General features: G+C 37.8%; 2 protein-coding genes across 7 annotated transcripts in view; one reads left to right on the top strand and one right to left on the bottom strand.

Moving 5' to 3' along the window:
• The window catches only part of sez6l2 (seizure related 6 homolog (mouse)-like 2), a 55,064-nt gene extending 49,400 nt beyond the window's left edge, over nucleotides 1-5,664 (bottom strand). Inside the window, exons 1-4 of one of the 2 annotated variants that reach the window (XM_057861115.1) lie at nucleotides 5,514-5,664; nucleotides 3,837-3,916; nucleotides 1,432-1,560; nucleotides 1,128-1,343 (exon numbers count right to left, since the gene is read on the bottom strand). In XM_057861115.1, coding sequence (XP_057717098.1) covers nucleotides 1,128-1,343; nucleotides 1,432-1,560; nucleotides 3,837-3,912 — 421 coding nt within the window. In that variant the 5' untranslated portion in view covers nucleotides 3,913-3,916; nucleotides 5,514-5,664. Of the gene's footprint in view, nucleotides 1-1,127; nucleotides 1,344-1,431; nucleotides 1,561-3,836; nucleotides 3,934-5,513 lie in introns of both variants that reach the window. The other variant, XM_057861116.1, reaches the window with a different exon arrangement.
• Nucleotides 1-19,511, top strand: part of asphd1 (aspartate beta-hydroxylase domain containing 1) — a 66,001-nt gene that overhangs the window by 11,469 nt on the left and 35,021 nt on the right. For 2 of the 5 annotated variants that reach the window (XM_057861119.1, XM_057861118.1), the window contains exon 1: nucleotides 5,561-5,794. The exons of 1 other annotated variant lie outside the window; for it this stretch is intronic. The gene's annotated coding sequence lies outside the window, so the exon portion shown is untranslated. Of the gene's footprint in view, nucleotides 1-5,559; nucleotides 5,795-6,143; nucleotides 6,637-19,511 lie in introns of those variants that run through there. 2 more of the 5 variants (XM_057861121.1, XM_057861120.1) reach the window with 2 other exon arrangements.

Here is a 19,511-nt window from a genome sequence, read left to right as displayed (position 1 = left end):
TGAGGGTTAGGGTTTGTGGATTTGGTTTGTGGAGGTATACATTGAGACTGTTAGGAAGCTCAAAGCAAAAGTTCGACGTGTTCGGCCCAACTTGGACATGGCAAATGTGCTCCTCCAGCATGACAATGCACGTCCTCAGACAAGCATCAGGACCATGGAGGTCATCACTTCATTTGGATGGACTGTGATACCACATCCGCCATATTCTCCTGATTTGGCACCGTCAGACTACCGCCTCTTTGGTCCAATGAAAGAAGGACTCCAGGGCAACCGATATGGCAATGACGCTGAAGTGAAAACTGCTGTCAAGAATTGGCTTAGAGATCAACCGGCTGAATTCTACAACACTGGTATACATGCCCTCATTCAAAGGTGGACTGTAGCTCTTGAGAGAGGTGGAGACTACATGGAGAAGTAAAAATGTAATCCTCACACTTGTACCTTTATTTTGATGTATAATACATGTTGCTATTATAATTTGTTTGTACATAATAAAGTTGGGTGCATTACTTTTTGAATACCTCTCGCAGTTCTAGGCCATTTAAATGGTTACATGAAACACCACTGAGAATGACTGAGCAATCCATGGCCCTCATCGAAGGCAATTTCTACATCTAGCAGAGTTTTTTAAAACCGAGGATCCTGCCTTAATATGTCGAGAAAAAATACGTCCACACCAGCACGTTTGTAGAAAACCAACCGCTTTCGTTCATTTTTAAGTACATTCTTAACAATGCGCGAAACATAATTGTCCATAATACTGCCATCATTCGCACGTGTTCTTCAATATGAAGCACTGCAAAGGTTTGTAAATAAATGGAAGCAAAAAAGCACCTGTCTAATTGACTTAAAATTAAACACTGGTCTCATGTGTGACGTAGGGACAAAGTTTGTCGCAGTTGGTGACGTTTCCACAGTTAAATCTTCGGTTATCAGTGTCCACATCATTGCGCCACAAACGCAGAATTTGCACATCTTCACTTCTGACGAAGTATTTAACAACTCTTGTTTAAATGTGCGTACCGCTGATAGGCCAAACCGTAGGAAAAGTTCTTCTTTTTGCCAAATACCCTGCTCGTGTAACCATAGCCTAAGTAACTCCTTGTGTCAACATGTACAGTAGGTACCTGGCATGTGCATTGTGGTTATAGTGGTAGTGGTGATTAGGGTAGTGGTTGTCTCCTCCTCTATCGGAACAAAGGACATGCGGTTCCTCAATCCTGCATGGCCGCCGGCAGAAGAAGAGCCCAATGCTGTGGTGAGGAGTCCTGGCGAAATGACTGAGGCTGTCGACTCGCTCTGCCTGACACGAGGAGCTGCTTGTGTTGGATTGGTGGTTGTACCTGTTGAGGTTTAATTCAACATATATCCTTATTATGGGTGAACCATTACAGATTACATGACAGTTGAAATTAAAATCAGTTTTGCTACCTGTGTTGGCAGAAGACTGGCCTAAGTATTCTTTACTCTGTAGGGCAGCATGGATCATGTCACCCATCGGGTAAGAGTCCGGGGATGACGTTGGTCGTGTACCAGTGTTAGGGTACATGAGCCTCATGCCTAAACAACGAAGAATGTGGTTTAAAACATATAAACTCACCTGGGTACATTCCGATACAAAACAATTTGCGACATAAGGCTCCCGATAACTATTGTCTCAAGATGGCGATACAAAAATTATCATCACATGATATTCCCTGGTATAACTATTAAGAAAAAAACAGGCTATTTCTAAATGATAAAATGAACAATGTTTGTTTTTTGCACTGTTGCGGACAACCTGTCAAACAATTTTGCAATATTTCTGTAAATAGTGCATCATTCTTGTAAACACACGATTGTCTTTAATTGATATCCTGCCGTTCACAACGATATATATCCAATTCATTTACAACGAGAGGATTGGCTTTGAATGCTCATGTTTGAATGAACGTTTGTCCATTCCCAATCACAATGATATGAATGTCAAGCTCCGTCAATGGCAGCCAATTGAGATAACAGGCACTATTCTAATGGAAAATTTTCGTCAGGTGGATAATTTTAATTGCAACCAGTTGGTTCCTTTGCTATTTTTTTTCCGCTTTCTTAAATAACTGGGACATCTTTTACAAACGATATAAATTCTTAGCGGGAACATATTGTAACTAGCGGTCGACTGATATATCGGTTCAACATCGGCCGATTAAAAAAAAAAAAAAAAAAAAGCAGATAAAAAAGGATTTTGATCAGGCATCTGTGTGGGCAACTGTGGCCGCCAATGACTGACGGGAGTACCCCGTAAGCACCCTTCAGCAGCTTGAAGGCAGGCTGCCGCTACAGGGAGCTTCAGGCTTGCCTATTTTGTAATTACCGTAATTTTCGGACTGTAAGCCACTACTTTTTCTCTTCATTTTGAATCCTGAAGCTTATAGTCCAGTGCTGTTTAATTGTTGATTTATTTAGGTTAGATAGGTAACACTTTGACAGCGGGGTCATAAGACTGCAATAAGACCATCATAATTATGATATCACACTATCACGGTCATTAATGACATTATGAATTATGTCACTAACTCAATTTATGTCCAGCCCGGATTTTTACATCCATTCAAAAGTGAGATAATTTGCCGGATGACACAAAATGACATCTGTCATAAGCATTGATTAATGCTCATGGCAGTGTCGTGTCATAATTATGATGGTCTTATAACAGTCTTACCCACCACTGTCAAATAAAGTGTTACCAAATACCATAACTGATAATTAATGAAACATCTGGAACAGTAACTGAATAAATAATTAGCACGGAACATGAATTTTGATTGTTATTTACATCTGTAGCGCTGCAATGCATGTTAGGAAGAAGGTTGGACGACAACACTGTTGACAGCAGGTGGCAGCAGATGTTGACTGTCTCCCACAAGGGAGCAGTGATGGCCAAATGAAGCTTCTTGAAGCAATGAAGCTTTGCAGCCAAAGGTTCAAAGCTACATGGTAGTTCATTTTATCTTATAACAGCCTTATGATGCCGCTGTCAAATGTTGTGCTACCGGTTAATATATTTTGGTGTAAATATCCCATAAGACAGTGAGGACAGCTGTGGCTTATAGGCCAGTGTGGCTTACCTATGAACAAATGTCATTTTCGTGTCAAATTTGGTGGGTGGCGGCTTATAGTCCGAAAATACGGTATTGTAAGATTTTTTTTTAATCTTGCATGAGAAAAGAAGCAATGTTGCTTTAGCCTTTTAAGGTGTTTACTGAGTGATCCTTACACTCTAAATGTAACTCATATAGTTAGCGTAGCATTTGCAGTAACATTAGCTTTAACACGGCGAGCATCCTCTTAAAACTCTCACTGTCACTTGTTTACATGTCGTGACATCACGGTGGATTTAATTATTTGAAAATAATGTACTGTTCTTCCAGAGTGTGCATAATCATAAAAAGAAGTGCTGCGTTTGTTGGTTTGGTTGCGCTAGACCGAATTAACCGTTTCAGTCTCAGTTCATCACTGTAAATTTGAAGTTTTTGAAGCAATTTTTTTGGATATCGGCAATCAGTTGAAAATTATTTTTAGATATTGGTATCAGCATTTGAAAATATATATCAGTTGACCTCTAGTTGTAACCTATTGCGATGCAATGTATTGTAATATGTCCCGTATCGACCACACACCTACATACAGTGAAAAAAAACTAAATATTGGCTCAATTTAAAACATATTGGCTAATCAGTCACATCTAAAATATTACTGCTAATACAATGTAAAGAAATTAATTTATTTGCAAACAAATTAATGTTTAATTTTTTTCAGTGTAGGACAAAATTCATGGACATAGGCACTTGTGCGGTTACCTGAAACTTGGTGGATCCTGGTGACAGACAGTATCACAGCAAGGTATAAAACCCCCATGGCTCGAGATGAAACCATTGATCTGAAAATAAAATGGTCCTGAAGAACAACATAATATTTTGAGATGTCATGCTAAAAAGTACATGATTGTACAGTGGCGCGGGAAGTGAGTTGCTGAGGGTGCTGCAGCACCCCCTGGTGTAGGGGGGGAGTGTTTTGGTAGGTTTTTTGTTGTTGTTGTTGTTGTTAAAAATAAATAAATAAAACACTGAAACAACAGCGTAATTAACTTTGGGGATTAAATATATATGTTGAAAAAGGTGTTTTGTTTGTTAATAACACCACCTGACGCCTTGCTTACTTGGTCATGTTGAATAAGGTGCTATTGGAACAGAAAAGTAAACTGTTGACAATTGAGGTGGTAGTATGTCACAAAAATGAATTTGCAATTTTTTCTTTACAAAAACAGCGAAAATTTCTAAAATTCAATTCATGGTCGAAAATGAAGACGATTGTCCTTTGATGTCTTCAAATAGGTAAGAAATGCTTGCATTGTAGCCATATTTTTGTTTGTTGTTGCTGTTGAGCTGCCGCCATACAGTGCGCTGTTGGATATTCGTGTGCAATTTATTTTAGTGTTGTGAAAAACAGGCGTTAAACCAAGGTTTATTGGCCCTTTTAGATTTCAAATATTTGCAGGAATTTGCCTTATAATACACGGGCCCTTTTATTTCTAATACAAAAACTCCAACACACACTCTGGGTGAAATAGAACGCTGTCTTTATAGTAGCCTAGTAGTAGTACTTAAACTATCCAGCATGCGAGTGCACTGTCATTGTGCACAGCTTGTGTGGAGACATGACAAATTTAGACCGAAACGGCTGCTTTTTGGATGGGAAAAACTAAAAAATATCCTCACCACCCCCTTCTTTGAGTGATTTCCAGCGCCCCTGTGATTGTACCTATCGGGGCAATAATGATTTTAGTGCCCTTGATGTATGACTTTTGCGGTACATCTTTGGGCTTCTGCTGGTATTTTTTTTCTCTACAAAAAAGTCCTGTCATGAAATATGTACAGTAATTGAACTCTTATTGTAACACGCTTTGTAACACTGTGCAGTATGGCTGGGGATGCATTTTCAACGCAGGTAACAGAAAGTAATCATGACAGTTCTAGGGAAAAGTAGTCAAATTGAAGGTACAGTACGCTTACGTCACAAGCCATACTGTAGCATTACTATGAAAATCCATGTTTATTAAGGGAAAAAATAATGACATTCACTATTGATATTTCACCGAAATACCATTTTATTAACGTGGGCCAAAACAACGCATCTGTTGCCAGGAAAATAACCATGCTTTGCACCTGAGTTCCCTCCCCTGCCTGCAAACGCATGTCCGAAAATGCGTTATTTCAAATGCACAAGATGACTCCCCTCTCTCTGCTGCAGCTAGACCACCGAACGTTCTACGCTGCCATCATTTTCTTATGAGATGAATCAAAAAAGCATATCGAGGCGTTTCCTCGGTGATGCCAACCTCAAAATGATCGGTGCTCTGCAAGGCAGGATCCCTCGCATATTCTCGGCCCCTCATTGTGTCGAATACCATTTCGGGGCATTATTCATAATGATTAATATAGAAGGAGGGGGGAAAAAACACATGCACTGTTACCTACCTTTATCTCGCTTGCTACGATGGCTTTAATGGACAGTATCCTGTTGCTGTAGGCCCCCCTCAATATACTGAGGTGCCCCCTATGGCTGCTCGTTGTGTGCTTGACGCATTCGGCTCGGATTGTATCAGTGTGGAGGCGCCAGGCGCGCTCTAGCGGCCGTTTGCTAGAACTGCGGGTGCAAAAACATCCAGCCGCGGAGCAGCGACCGAGCACGGCACTGAGGCGTGCGCGTGAATGAGTGCGTGTAACCCCTCAGAGACGTCTCGCCACGGTTAATCAAGGTAACGAGAGTCACGCAGCGCCTTATCTAAAATGTGTATTTGGAAGGTCTTGCCAAACGCGCACCTTGTTGTGGTATAGGTGGATGTTTGCGCCGTAATATATTGCTGACGTTAGACGGCAGAGCTGTGCGGATTGACGCAGAGCTCCAAATGATAGCTGCTCGACTCAATGTAACAATCGGATTACAAGTATTTGTGGGATAGGATATCAGTAACTAGGGGTAGAAACCCCTCGATACAATTTTCGAGACAAAGCTCACGATGACGATTATCTCACAATATGGCGATACAGCAATAATCGATATATGGGTATAGGGAACAGGCGGAGTTTGACTTTTGGGGCTGGGGGGGGGGGGGGGGCAAGGCCGGCCCAGCCTATACGCAGACTATGCAGTTGCTTAAGGCCCCTGAACACTAGGGTCCCCCCAATCTGGCAACCTCATTTTATACGTTGTTAATAGAGCATCGTGAATAATGTGGTGCGCATTGCCGTTTATCTATACAAACATCCATTTTCTTGTCATTACAATCTGGCAACCTGGGGAGTGACGTTGAACCTGCTTTAAACTGTATATACTTTATTTGCTGTTGTGATATTTGACGTTCACTTTATACAAGAGTTGTGTACTGTTGTACTGGTTGTGACAGTAAAGTACATTGTGAGACTGTTAAACTGTTTAATTTATTTTCTATTTTGTTTACTACAGTTTGCTTTATTTGACTTTTGTGAGTTTTGATACTTGATTACAAGCTTAAAAATTTAAAAGTTCTTCCTTAACTTCTTTTCCTCTTTTAGAAAAAGGGTTGGCGCCATCTACTGTACGTACTGACAATCATTTTGGGTGAGAAGTATGAAGTATGCAGTGCAACAAAATCTGAATAATATACAAAATATGGACGTATGGGTTGGATTGCATGTATGGGTTTCACAGTACACTGTGATGAAATGGTGGGGCAAAAATATGGGCCCCTTGGCATTATTTTGCTTAGGGCCTCAAATGGCCTGGGCCGGCCCTGTCGGGGGGGGGGGGGGGGGGGGGGCACAATAAAACGCAATGTCAGCAATAAAATTAACTTACAAGAGTATTTAAAATAATAAGATGACAATGAGCGTTTTTAGTTTCCCATCATTCTTGAGGGGAATTCTAAATCAGGCTGCTTAGGCAATACTTTTCACCAAGATCGTCATCCATTGAATTTGGTAGCCCGCTGGTGTCGTGCCGATGTAGTTACCCAAGTCAAACATTGTGTCCCCTGGGCGGAGCCATATGGAGGTAGATATTAGATTTGTGTCTTTATTATTCAATAAAAAAAGTTGCTTCAATGAAAAAAAAAGTTGTTTCAATCAAAATATATATTTTCAACCCCCAAAAAAAGTCGCTTCAATCAAAAAAAAAAAAAAAAACTATTTGAATGCAAGAATAAATATGAAATTCAAAAAACTCAAAAAAACCTGAAAGCTTTCTTTGATTAATTTTTATTGTTTTGATTGAAGTCGTTCTTTTGATTGAACAACTTTTTGATTGAAGTAATGTTGATTTGTGTTTGGGCCACATTTTGGTTAGGACATTTGTCTCTTTATTATTCAATCAAAAAATAAGTTGCTTCAAAAAATATATAGTCTTTCAAAAAGAAAAATCACTTCAGTCAAAAAAAGAAAAATTTCAATATTAAAAAAAAGTTTTTGAATGCGAAAAAATATTTGAGATTGAAAAATTTGCATTTGAACACTTAATTTTTCATTGAAAAAGTTTTCTTTGATTGAAGCAATCCTTTTTATGTTTGGGCCATATTATGGATTAGGACATGTGTGTCTAAATCATTCAATCCCCCAAAAAGTTGCTTCAATCAAAAAAAATATTTTCAATCCAAAAAAAAAAAAAACCATATATATATATATATATATATATATATATATATATATATATATATATATATATATATATATATATACATATTAAATTATATGCAAAGCAGATGACAGTCTCAGGTGCTCGAAAAATAATTTTGACCAATTATAATTTTTTTTTTTTCTTTTGGTAATTTCATTCATTTTTGTTGCAGTTTTATTGCTTTGCAACTTTTATATATAAATAGGAAAGTCAATTACATACAATGACATTTTTCGGCCACCAGGGGGGACCTGCCCTCCCCCTCCCCCCTTAAAATCCGCTTATGGTCGGGAAATCAATATATGATACCAGACCCGGCGGCATGGGCAGTCATTAGGGGCCCGGGCCCGCCATGAGAGACTTCTGTGCCCGCCTTAGCTCGATTAGACTGTATTGTGTTGTTTTTTTTTAATCTTCCACAAACACAAACACACGGAGAGGTCGAACCCTCTATTCATCCTATCTTGATCTGTCGTCATTCAATTCAACCAATCTGAGCAGCGAATTAAGTCAATTTCTATTCAATCACAGATAAAGAGGGCGGGGCCGAATAGCCGGCCATTGGGTGCTCATGTTTATCAGTGCATATGTAATGTTTAGTCAGTGTTATGTTTACGCTGAAGCACTTTAGTTGAATAAATGCACACAACTTCACCACTGTTTTTCGCACGCCTGTCAAGTTGTACGGTTTCGGCGTAATTTTTTACAAGTGAGCAGTGATTTTTAAATGTGTAAGCCGTACGTTCAAAATCTGTACGTTTTTCGTGCATTAGGTTTTTTTTTTCTCCGTTTGGATTTTGTCACCATTTCGGCAACGAGACAATGAGCGTTACTACTTTGGTTGAATGATGCGAGAAAAGTCAGAGACACTGAGAGAGAAGAGTGTTGTGACGCTGTAGCAAACGCGATGCTAGGCTAGGTGGCTCCAGTATTTCCTGACTGTAGCCGACAGCCTACAATCTACGCCTAGATATCAAATGCTTATAGAACTACTCGCGAAATGACAGACGGTGGCAATAATCCACAGCCGCCATTTTGAAGCAGTAGACTTCTCAGAAACGCTCTGTTCTAGTGAACCTTCCTAGCAGCTCAATCTTGGTCTCACACAAAAATACACACGATCCCAGGCTTCAACTGGGACCGTGTGCTTTGGTCAGATGAGACCATGATTGAGCTTTTTGGCAACAAACACTATAAGTGGGTCTGGCGTGCCACGAAAGATGTGCATGCTGAAAAGCACCTCATACCCACTGTGAAGTATGGGGTTGGGTCAGTGATGCTGTGGGGCTGTTTCGCTTCCAAAGGCAGTGGGAATCTTGTTAGGGTGCATGGCATCATGAATGCTTTGAAATACCAGGGCATTTTAAATCAAAATCTGTTGCCCTCTGCCCGAAAGCTGAAGATGGGTCGTTACTGGGTCTTTCAGCAAGACAATGACCCTAAACATATGGCCAAATCTACACAGAAATGGTTCACCAGACACAAAAACAATCTCCTCCCATGGCCATCTCAGTCCCCAGACCTTGTTTTGTTGGCAAAAGGGGGTGGTACAAAGTATTAACACCAGGGGTGCTAATAATTGTGACACACATTATTTGATGTCAAATATTTGTTTCTTTATGTGGGATTTTTCCCCACTGAATGAATGCACTTGTATTGAAGGTTGGATTTTTCTCTTTTTTTCCATTAAAGTCCCATATTATTTGAATAAAAAAAACTTATTAGCAGCTAAAAAACACATATTTTTCAGGGGTGCCAATAATTATGGAGGGCACTGTTGGTAAATTACCAAAACTAAGTCTAAAGTGCACATTAACTATATTGCCAAATGTAATGCATTTCAGACGAGCATTTCTGGACCTCATTGCAGACAAAAAAAATATTTAAAACCTTAGTGTATCCAATCCCGCTTTTGTTATATTTGTTTTACCACAAGAATTGCATGTAATGCTCAATGTATCATTTATGATATATACCTGTCACCCCGAAGCTGTTGGCAGCTGTTGACTAATCTTACAACGTTTTATTATAAGGTGCAATATGAAACAAAAATAAAACTCAGTTTTTAAAATAATATGAATTTATTGGTAATATTGTCACATACAATCTGGTGCAATCAAACAAACAATCAATATCTTCAGCTACATCATAATTACAAAAATTTAACAGTGACTTCTGTTGTAATTGTATGTAGAACTTTTGGCAATTTCTATCATGTCTTTTGATGGCTGCACTTCATGACACTTCAACTCGCAATTCAGTTTGACTTGAGGGTAGTTCTTTAGTGTGTCCAATTATAAATTAAAAGGTCAATTGATAAAATTAACTTAACGATGCAATCTTTGAGTCAGGGAACATTTCTTTTGCTAATTCTGAGAAGTGATCAGCAGTAGTTGCTGGCAAATTGTGAGGTACTACTCCTACTTGTGACGTAGGAAAATAACAGGAAGTAACTGACTGGTTGCAATAGGAACGAAAGCATACCTTTTCAAACAGGAGTATTAAAATTGCTAGTAAAATCGTTCAGGTTTATTTTAGATGCATATCTGTTATATTTTTCTTCTAGAGTATTCGGCGAGGAATACGATAGATCCATTAATAGACTTTTTTGGAAAAATCACCATTTCTTCAAGTAGTCTCATGAATAATGACTTGGTCTGTGAAAATAAGTGCATAATCACTCAGCGATGACTCCTCAGGTTATACTTGGTGAGTTGTCCCTCTTTGAGTAACCATGTAGTGTTTCTTGCTGAAATGAATGAGTGTAACATGCGTAAATAACGTGACGTAAATTGTACTGATTGGAATCGATAAAAGAATCGTGTGATAAACTGTCAAACATTCCATGGAATTGAAACACACAGAACCGGTTTACTATAGGTACCGGTTCTCGATTCCCATTCCTACTCATTGGAGGGCTGAATAAATGAATTTTCAAAATGTGCATTTTTGGTCATCAAAATCCTCCTGGCGCCCACATGTGTACATGTCACATTTCGGGTCACGCACTTGGCCTGAACGATATTGGGAAAAAAATCACACTGCGACTTTTTGGGGGTTTGCGATGTATATTGATATATTAAAATGACAAGAATTTTCACCAGATGACTTGAATAGCTCTGTTTGGGAAGACTTAGGTTGGCCCACCATGACCAAACTGTATTCATATTAGGGCTGTCAAACGATTAAAATTTTTAATCGAGTTAATCACAGCTTAAAAATTAATCGTAATTAATCGCAATTCAAACCATCTATAAAATATGCCATATTTTTCTGTAAATTAATGTTGGAATGGAAAGATAAGACACAAGACGGATATATACATTCAACATACTGTACATAAGTACTGTATTTGTTTATTATAACAATAAATCAACAAGATGGCATTAAGATTATTAACATTCTGTTAAAGCGATCCATGGATAGAAAGACTTGTAGTTCTTAAAAGATAAATGTTAGTACAAGTTATAGAAATTTTATATTAAAACCCATCTTAATGTTTTCTTTATATATATATATATATATATATATATATATATATATATATATATATATATATATATATATATATATATATATATATATATATAAAATTTGTAACATTTTCAAACAAAAAATAAACTAGTAGCTCGCCATTGTTGATGTCAGTAATTACACAATGCTCATGGTGCTGAAACCCATAAAATCAGTCGCACCCAAGCGCCAGCAGAGGGCAACAAAACACCAAAAAAACACAAGTAACAAGTGGATATGACACTGTGCACTGTGCTGTCATTTCAATCTGTTTGAGCGGGGCATGTACATTAAATGCGTCAAATTATTTAACGTGTGTAATTTAAAAAATTAATTACCGCCCGTTAATGCAATAATTTTGACAGCCCTAATTCATATACAGTGGTACTTCGACGCACGAAAGTAATTGGTTCTGGTAGTTGTTTAGTGAATTGAAAATTCCGTGAGTAGGGACGTGTTTCCCATGAAAATCCCCTAATCTATTCAAAATCCCCCAAAATTCAGTCATAAATCTTCTATAAAACACAAAAATGCATCAAAACATGTAACAAATAAATGTTACAATTAGACAATAAACACAAAATGAGAGTTTTGCATAATGTAAAAAACAAAAATTTAAGGAAAGAAAAAAAGTTACACTGGTAAGAAGCTGTCAGAACACCTTATGGAAGGGGTGAATGAAGAGGACCCTAGGATACACATATACAGTACACATACAGTACAGGTCCCTTTTACCCAATCGGATGCCAGAAAGATGCTAGGCAATAGTCAATGGCATAGTAGCTATAAGTTTGTTACGTACATTCAGTCAACTCTGGGAGCTGCGAGTCGCAACCTGTACTGTATTTTTGCCTCTCGTATTGTCAAATTTCTTTTGTAACAAGATGCAATGTTTTCCTGTTGAGGCTTGTCATAACCTGATAATTCTGATTGTAGAGCCATTTGTAAATAGAGGGACCACTGTAATACGGTTTAATCCAGGATAAGGGGGTTTATCTGTGAATGAGAAAGATTGCTGTATATAAAAGGGATCCATGAGGCCGATACAGTATTTAACACTGTATTTCACACTTAAACAGCAGCAAAAATATAAGACATATTTTAAGCAAAAAAGAAAAGAGCAAGTGCTCCACACAGCCTATTACACACTGTAGCCTGAGTTATGCTCCTGCGTTGCGGTGACGGCAAAGTGACTACGGCGTCATTGAGCATTCGATAGTTCTACGGTGAGGGAACGCGATGTTCTGTAATTCACCGCCAAGCCACTAGAGGGGTGTGGCGTTATGTTTGTATGGTTTGGGGCATGCTTGTTGACTTCCTCTAGTCTAGTTTAACAAAGAAAAAATAAATAATGCAAAGAGGAACACTTGAATGTGGATCTTCAGTTCATCAACATTGAATAAATGTTGATCATACAAATGTTGAGGTGCAGGCAACACAGAAGACGGTTTCGAGGCCGTCTGTCCGACTTTTGATGCCGCACAGAGAGTTTTGGCCTCAGGTGGAAACCAGCAAGCTGTGGCGGCTAGCTTCAAACTGGCGTCGAGCACTGCGTCCAGCGTTTTGTCCGAGGTCTGCAAAGCCCTCCAGCCCGATTTGTTTGCCGTGTCCTACAACCAGCCAGTGGGAAGCCATAGCAGATTTCTGGCGGCTATGGAACTTCCCAAACTGCGTTGGAAGCCTTGATGTTAACTTTATCATAAAAGCACAGAGGCACTCTCAATCAGTGATGATGTAATGAGTGTGAACTGTCTGTTGTTGAAAATTAAACATCAAAACAACTCTTTTTACACCAAACCTGTGCTTTATTCTTCATATACTTGAAGTGTGACACGTAAATAAGTCACAGACTGACAGCAGACATATGTACACAATAAATGATGAAGTTCACTAACAAAAATACGACATAAAGTGATTAAAAGCTGGCAGTTTTTGGCCGACTGGGTCACCGCTTCGCGTGGCCATTCGATTCCGAACACACAGATACTGTACTTGTCTCAGTGGTTCTTACAATTTTTTTATTCAATCGCTGGCTGACCTCCAGCCCCGTATTTTCAGTAATCTCCTCACACGAATTGCTTGCTATTTGGCAATCTTCATAATGTCTTGACGAGACATTGTAGAAGTTGTCGTACTTGCTCTTCGTTGATACTCTCGTCGGCTTGGTACATTTGTGTGTGTAGAAAAATAATGTTTGACAATGGGGGTGATTTCGCGCTGAACCGGAAACAACAGTCTGAGCAGACCAATCATAGTCCATTTCCATCACGTCACACGCGTTGACACGACACGAAGTCAGAAAATTGAGAAGGAAGAGAGGCTACGGCGCAGGGTCGTAAATTGGGTCTTCCTTGACAGCGCAGGTCTGACACGGAAGCATAACTCTACCATAAGACACACTTTGAGTTTTTGTATCCCTTAATCACACAGATGCGGGTTAAAAAAAACAAAAACAAAAACGACAGTATGAAACCATATATTGTGCAAGCCTATCACGTACGCTAACTCACTAAGCTGACAAACCATTTTGACAGGGAGATTGAATGTCTACCGCGGTCAGTGGCAGTGAAAGATAATTTAAAGCCAGTCCTCCCAGTTTTTAATGAATTGGATGTCTATTGCTGTCAATGATAGCCATTAGGTTAAATTTTATTAACTAATAAATAAATAAATAAATAAACTTTACAGTGTAATTGAAGGCTATAATTATTGTATTTCTGCTTTTATATCTAGTGTATTTCTGTTTCAGTTAGTGATGGACCGATTATTGGTCGGGCCATTTATTGCCACTGATATTTGGAAATTTGACGTGTATCGGTATCGGCTTTTTTTTTTTTTTTAATTAAAAAATTTTTTTTTTTAATCCGACCGGCCGATATGAAAATATTAATTCATAACGGGGTTATTTCGGCTCAGATATAGACGTGCCTCTCTCTCCTGCCTGCTGTCTCCTGCACTAGCATTCACCCCGTTCTCTGATTGGTTAAATAGTAATGGTAAATGGAGTTACACTTGCATTACGCCTTTACACCTATTTAAGGCCCTCAAAGCACTTCACACTATATCCTCATCTACCTACTGGTGATGCAGCACCAGGGGCAACGTGGGGTTTAGTATCTTGCTCAAGCATACTTAGACAAGGTCATCAGGGTGGAGAATCCAATCCATGACCTCTGGGTTAGAGAACGACTACACTACCACTGAACCACACCCCCTTTTGAGGTATTATTTTCTATTTGTGTGATTCAATAAACACGATTTAGGCATTTCAATGAAGTTCATGTTTGCATTATTATTTTTTTTTTTACGGCAATTTTTACAGTTTTACCGCAAATGAATATCAGCTCCAAAAATCGGTTATTGACCCCTCTAACTACTAGTAATCGGTATCGGTCCTGAAAAACCCATATCTGTCGATCTTTTTTATAAATCATTTATTTGTATTAATTTTGTTTTTAAATAAAATTTCATGATTTAGAATTCATTTTTATATAGATTAAATACATCAATAATAAAAAGATAATGTAATTTTTTATGTTATTAATTGTAAAGTTTAGTGTAATTTCACTTCCATTGACAAAGTTAAACATCAGTCATGTGGCATCCATTATGCTCTGAATTTAAATTACTTTATGATTTTTTTTTCATATAAATTAAAAAGAATGTTCAATTAATTTTCTATATTTATTTTGTATTTATTGTTATCTATTATCTTTTTATTTTTTTTTTATTTAACGATTTTCAAAATTTCTAGTTGAATTTTTACATTGTCTATATTTATTTTTATTTTTATTTTTTGTTAATGCTACTTCTATATATTTGTGTATTCCTTCAATGCTTACTGTAGTATATTTGTAAAATGTACATTTAGGCATCAAGGGGTTAAAAGACTGCAATGCGATTATTTAAAGCATGACAGAATGCTTTTATATAACATTCTTACTCATGTTTATGCATGTATATCATTGCCAATACAGTATGATTAAAACGCACCCACCGCCCTTCTCACACACACACACACACACACACACACATACGGGTTTATATGTTTTCTGGGGACCAAAAATCTAAAATTATGAAAGCATCATTTGTGGGGACCACCCTTTCTAAATGGTTTACAGAGCTGAAAAAAATCAGGTATAACCAGTTTGGCCATGTGAACTTATACACGCCTTCAAATATCAGAAATGATGAAGTGATGATTTTCACCATGCATTCTGGGGACCTAGGAAAAAACGATTATACATTCTTTTTGGGGACCTCATTTAAATAATATGCAAAATAATTTACATATTTCACACTAGGTCCCCACAAATTGAATTTGATTAATGGGGACATTTTACCAGTTGTATTGACACACAGTAGTAAGCATCTGTATTAAACCATAACCTGAGAGTCAGTGACTGAATATTGAAATAGAGGCCATTTAATATTAGTTTCATCTGCCAACACGAAGATATTTCACACTGAAATAAATTTTATGAAAACATGTTACATTTAGTGGAACTACAACAACAAACAACAACAAATTGCCTTTGGTGAGGTCAAATGGCACACAAACATAACACTGTCTTTAGAATAACAGAAAAAAAAATAATAATAAAAATATCAAACCAGTGTTGTGTGTGAAAAACTTACCTTAAGTGTTGATAACAAAAAATCTATTTACATTACAATTTCCTTTTAGATGCTGAAATGCGGTTGTAAATGTAAAATTTGAGGTTCCGCCAGTCCCGGTTCTTCAGTGCTTCTGGTTCAGCCCTTAAACACTTTTCACAGTCCAGTTTACCTGGCACAATGAAAGATGTTATGAACTTTGTCATGTGCCTTTCCACCGCCTGCACCTCCTTCTTCTGCCAGGGACATTTCTTCTTCTGCGTGGTTTTGCCTTGAAGTTTGGGGGGTGATTGGAACAATAAAGAAGTTTGTGATTGAAATCATGTCTAATGCCCCCTATAAAGACACACATTATTGTAATGCTGTGCAGTTACAGTGTATAGACCCCAATCACATGACGTCACAACTCCGCCGCCCTGACTTGATCCGCCATATTGTCCCTCAGCTCGTCGTGTTTACACATTACCGCTACGTACATTCCTCTTATTACGCCGTGTTTTTCTGCTCGTTAACATTAATAATCAAAATGGTGAAGGCGTGTGTGGCGGTTGGTTACAGTAACAGGGAAGATAGACAGAGAGACTTGAAGTTCTACCGTATGCAGAGAGACCCAAAGAGGAGCGCGAGATGGACTGCTGCAATTCGACGAGAATACTGGGCACCAAACGATCACCACAGACTATGTAGTAGTCATTTTATATCTGGTAAAATGCATTTAATATATATTTAGAAGGTTTTGGGGTCATTGCGAGGCTAATCGCCGAAAACATACAGTTTCAAATTCAAGATGTTTATTTCTTCCACCATCATTATTGTTTGAATAAGATTTAGCATGTACCAAGTGAAAGAAGCTGGCCTCGTCTACAGATCATCAGTTAAACAGGGGTGTCCAAACTTTTTGCAAAGGGGGCCAGATTTGCTGTGGTAAAAATGCGGGGGGCTACCTTGGTTAATTTACGTAGAACAATATATTTAAACAAATTTTAGCAAGCCCTTCTGTGTGTCACATTTGCTTTATTATTATTATCTTTTAATTCATAATTTCAACAATCTCGCCTTTGTGGCGTTCTCTTTTGACCCTCGGGCTCTTGCGAGATACTGCTGCTGTGAAATTAAACTAGCTTCAAGTTGCTTTAATTTCTCGCTGCGTATTTTCTGTGTAATCTTGTCGTAAATGTCCGCGTGTCTTGTTTGGTAATATCGCCTCACATCGAACTCTTTGAAAACAGCGACTGTCTCTTTGCAAATGAGGCAGACACAGTTGTTGCGTATTTTATTGAAGAAATAGTCCAATATCCACCTATCCTTGAAGCGTCAGCCATCGCAGTCAACTTTTTAATTTTTTTATTGATTGTCGCCATTTTAGAAAATTGGAAGTAAAGGGTCACACGGGGTAATGTTGCTTAGAGTGCTGCTCTTAAAGTTTTTCAAACTTTCGTGAGAATAGGCTGAGTTTCTGTGGACAAGATAGTTGTAGATATCAGGGTAGCAGATGTCAGGCAGAGACGGCGAAGACAGCGGGTCGAAAAATATCGATTTAGGCATCAAATATGGATCTAGCGAATGGATCGACCGAAGCTTTTCCACATAACGCCTTTTATGCAACACATCCAATGAGTTTACAGCGTCTGAAGGCACCGGGACTTCCATGAATTGCACTATAAATTGCACGATAAATTGAGACCATTGAGAATACGGACACACAATGAAGGACAATATGGCGGCACAATACAGCGACACGTCATTGTGTGACGTTGGTGATTGGGGTCTATACTGTTGCTTACTCCATGGGACACCACCCATTATGCCAATAGGTAAAACTGCCACCAGACTAGGTTATTTGAAAGACTAAATAGTCTTGTGTACCATTAAGTGTAAAAGTATCATGCATTCATAGAATGAACAACAGAGCCAAAAATGTGCCAGATCTCCCAGGAAATTTCCCTTTTTGTATCAACTCAACCAGGTCTTCGCTGCTGCAGTATCACAGGTCCCTGCAACTTCTGAGTTTTCTATAAAAATGATGACCCTGCAGGCAGTTCTACTGTTCAGAGAGCAAAGCCTCTGTTGTTACATCCTACTATGACATATTCAGAAGAAATTACTTCAAAATGTGAACATTTCATTTTTTGACATTTATGAATTAATTACAAATATTCAACAACACATAGCCACTTAAAGCCACTTGAAATTCAAGGGTCAATAAATGATTAAAAAATATATTTAAGCAATTGAGTGTCTATTAACCCTGACAGCCATCGATAATTTACAGTGACACTCAGTAAAATATGTCTCTGTTTTCTGCTATACAATAAATGGATGAGAGTCATCTTCCCTGATGACTTTAGAGGAAGTACAATGCGGGATAAGTCTATCCTGCTCACGGCACACATATTTTTGAGATTCATGTGAACAGAAAAAAAGATTTATGGACAGCTTAGCCAGCAACGGTTGCATCTCAAAAGAGTAGTAATTAATTTTCAATGCAAAATTTTATATCGGTGTTCCCACTATTACAATACTTTGATTACAAAACAATGAATATATTTGATTAAAAACAGCTTGATTTCCAAGTGTTTACCTTCAGTGGAGGACGTCTTAGCACTGGCCCTTGCACGGACCCCATCTGATGATGGGGGTTTGTGCCTCCTATGTGTTTTGGGTCTCTTGTGTGGTATGTCATCACTCATAGTTTCATCTTGGTCTGCTCCTATGGAAAATAGAATATATTGCACATATAGTACAAATAATTATGTACATTTCCTCATGCATTGATGTGTTCCAGTCAAATACATTTTTACATTCATACATTTCATGACTATATTTAGTTTTATTAAAAGTTGAGTTTGTCTTCTCTCATTAGAAATATTTGAAATGTTCATATTTTTAGAATAGTTGCTGAATTTATTTCTAACTTCAACACAAAATGTGTATTAAAATCAACTTTTAGAAGGTTTCTTAATAATGACACCTGATGGCATCCTCAGTTTAGCAACTCTTATTTTTTTTTAAATCTCTTCTTTGGTGTGTCCTCTATTTCTTCTAAATGTTCTCCAAAAGAATTTTTTTTTAACAGAAAAATTGTGTTTACACTCAAAGCCGTTACACTCAAAGATAGCTAAAGCCGAATTATTATTTCTATTTATCTTACGATTTAGAAAGTGTTAAAAACTTTTGCAGCTACAAAAAGTTTCTGAATGTATGTCTGCGTTTGTCATAAATAAATTATTGGTCTTACATTTTAATTTTAATATTAAATATACCGTAGTTGGTTATTGGTTGCTTATTAAAAGTACTGTAAAGATGTTCTTTCCTGTCGTAATTACTCGTACTAGTAATATTTATATATTCAAAGAGTTATTGATTTTAGTTCAAATTACAAAAAAATAAAACCTTTTGAGAAAGTTTTCTCAGCACCGACTGCTGATGACATCTCATCACCCGATGAAGAAGATGAGTGCCCCTCTCGTGATAGCAATGGTGTTTCAATCCTCTCAGGAGGGGGATGTGTCTCCTCTGTTAGTAGTCCTATGGAAAGTAACCTTTTTCAGAGTTTTATAGCATTTTGACAATAAATTAGGGTAAATGTGTACTTCACCACCTACACAGATATAATAGAATAAGATAAACATGTCCACAAGCCACTTCAAGAGTAAAAATGTGATAAATAACCAAAATTTTATTCACTATGATCA

The sequence above is a fragment of the Corythoichthys intestinalis genome, chromosome 16 (genome assembly GCF_030265065.1).
Source record: "Corythoichthys intestinalis isolate RoL2023-P3 chromosome 16, ASM3026506v1, whole genome shotgun sequence".
Classification (NCBI taxonomy): Eukaryota; Metazoa; Chordata; class Actinopteri; order Syngnathiformes; family Syngnathidae; genus Corythoichthys; species Corythoichthys intestinalis.
Note: the sequence above shows the minus strand (reverse complement) of the source record. Positions and strands in the feature narration are given on the sequence as shown.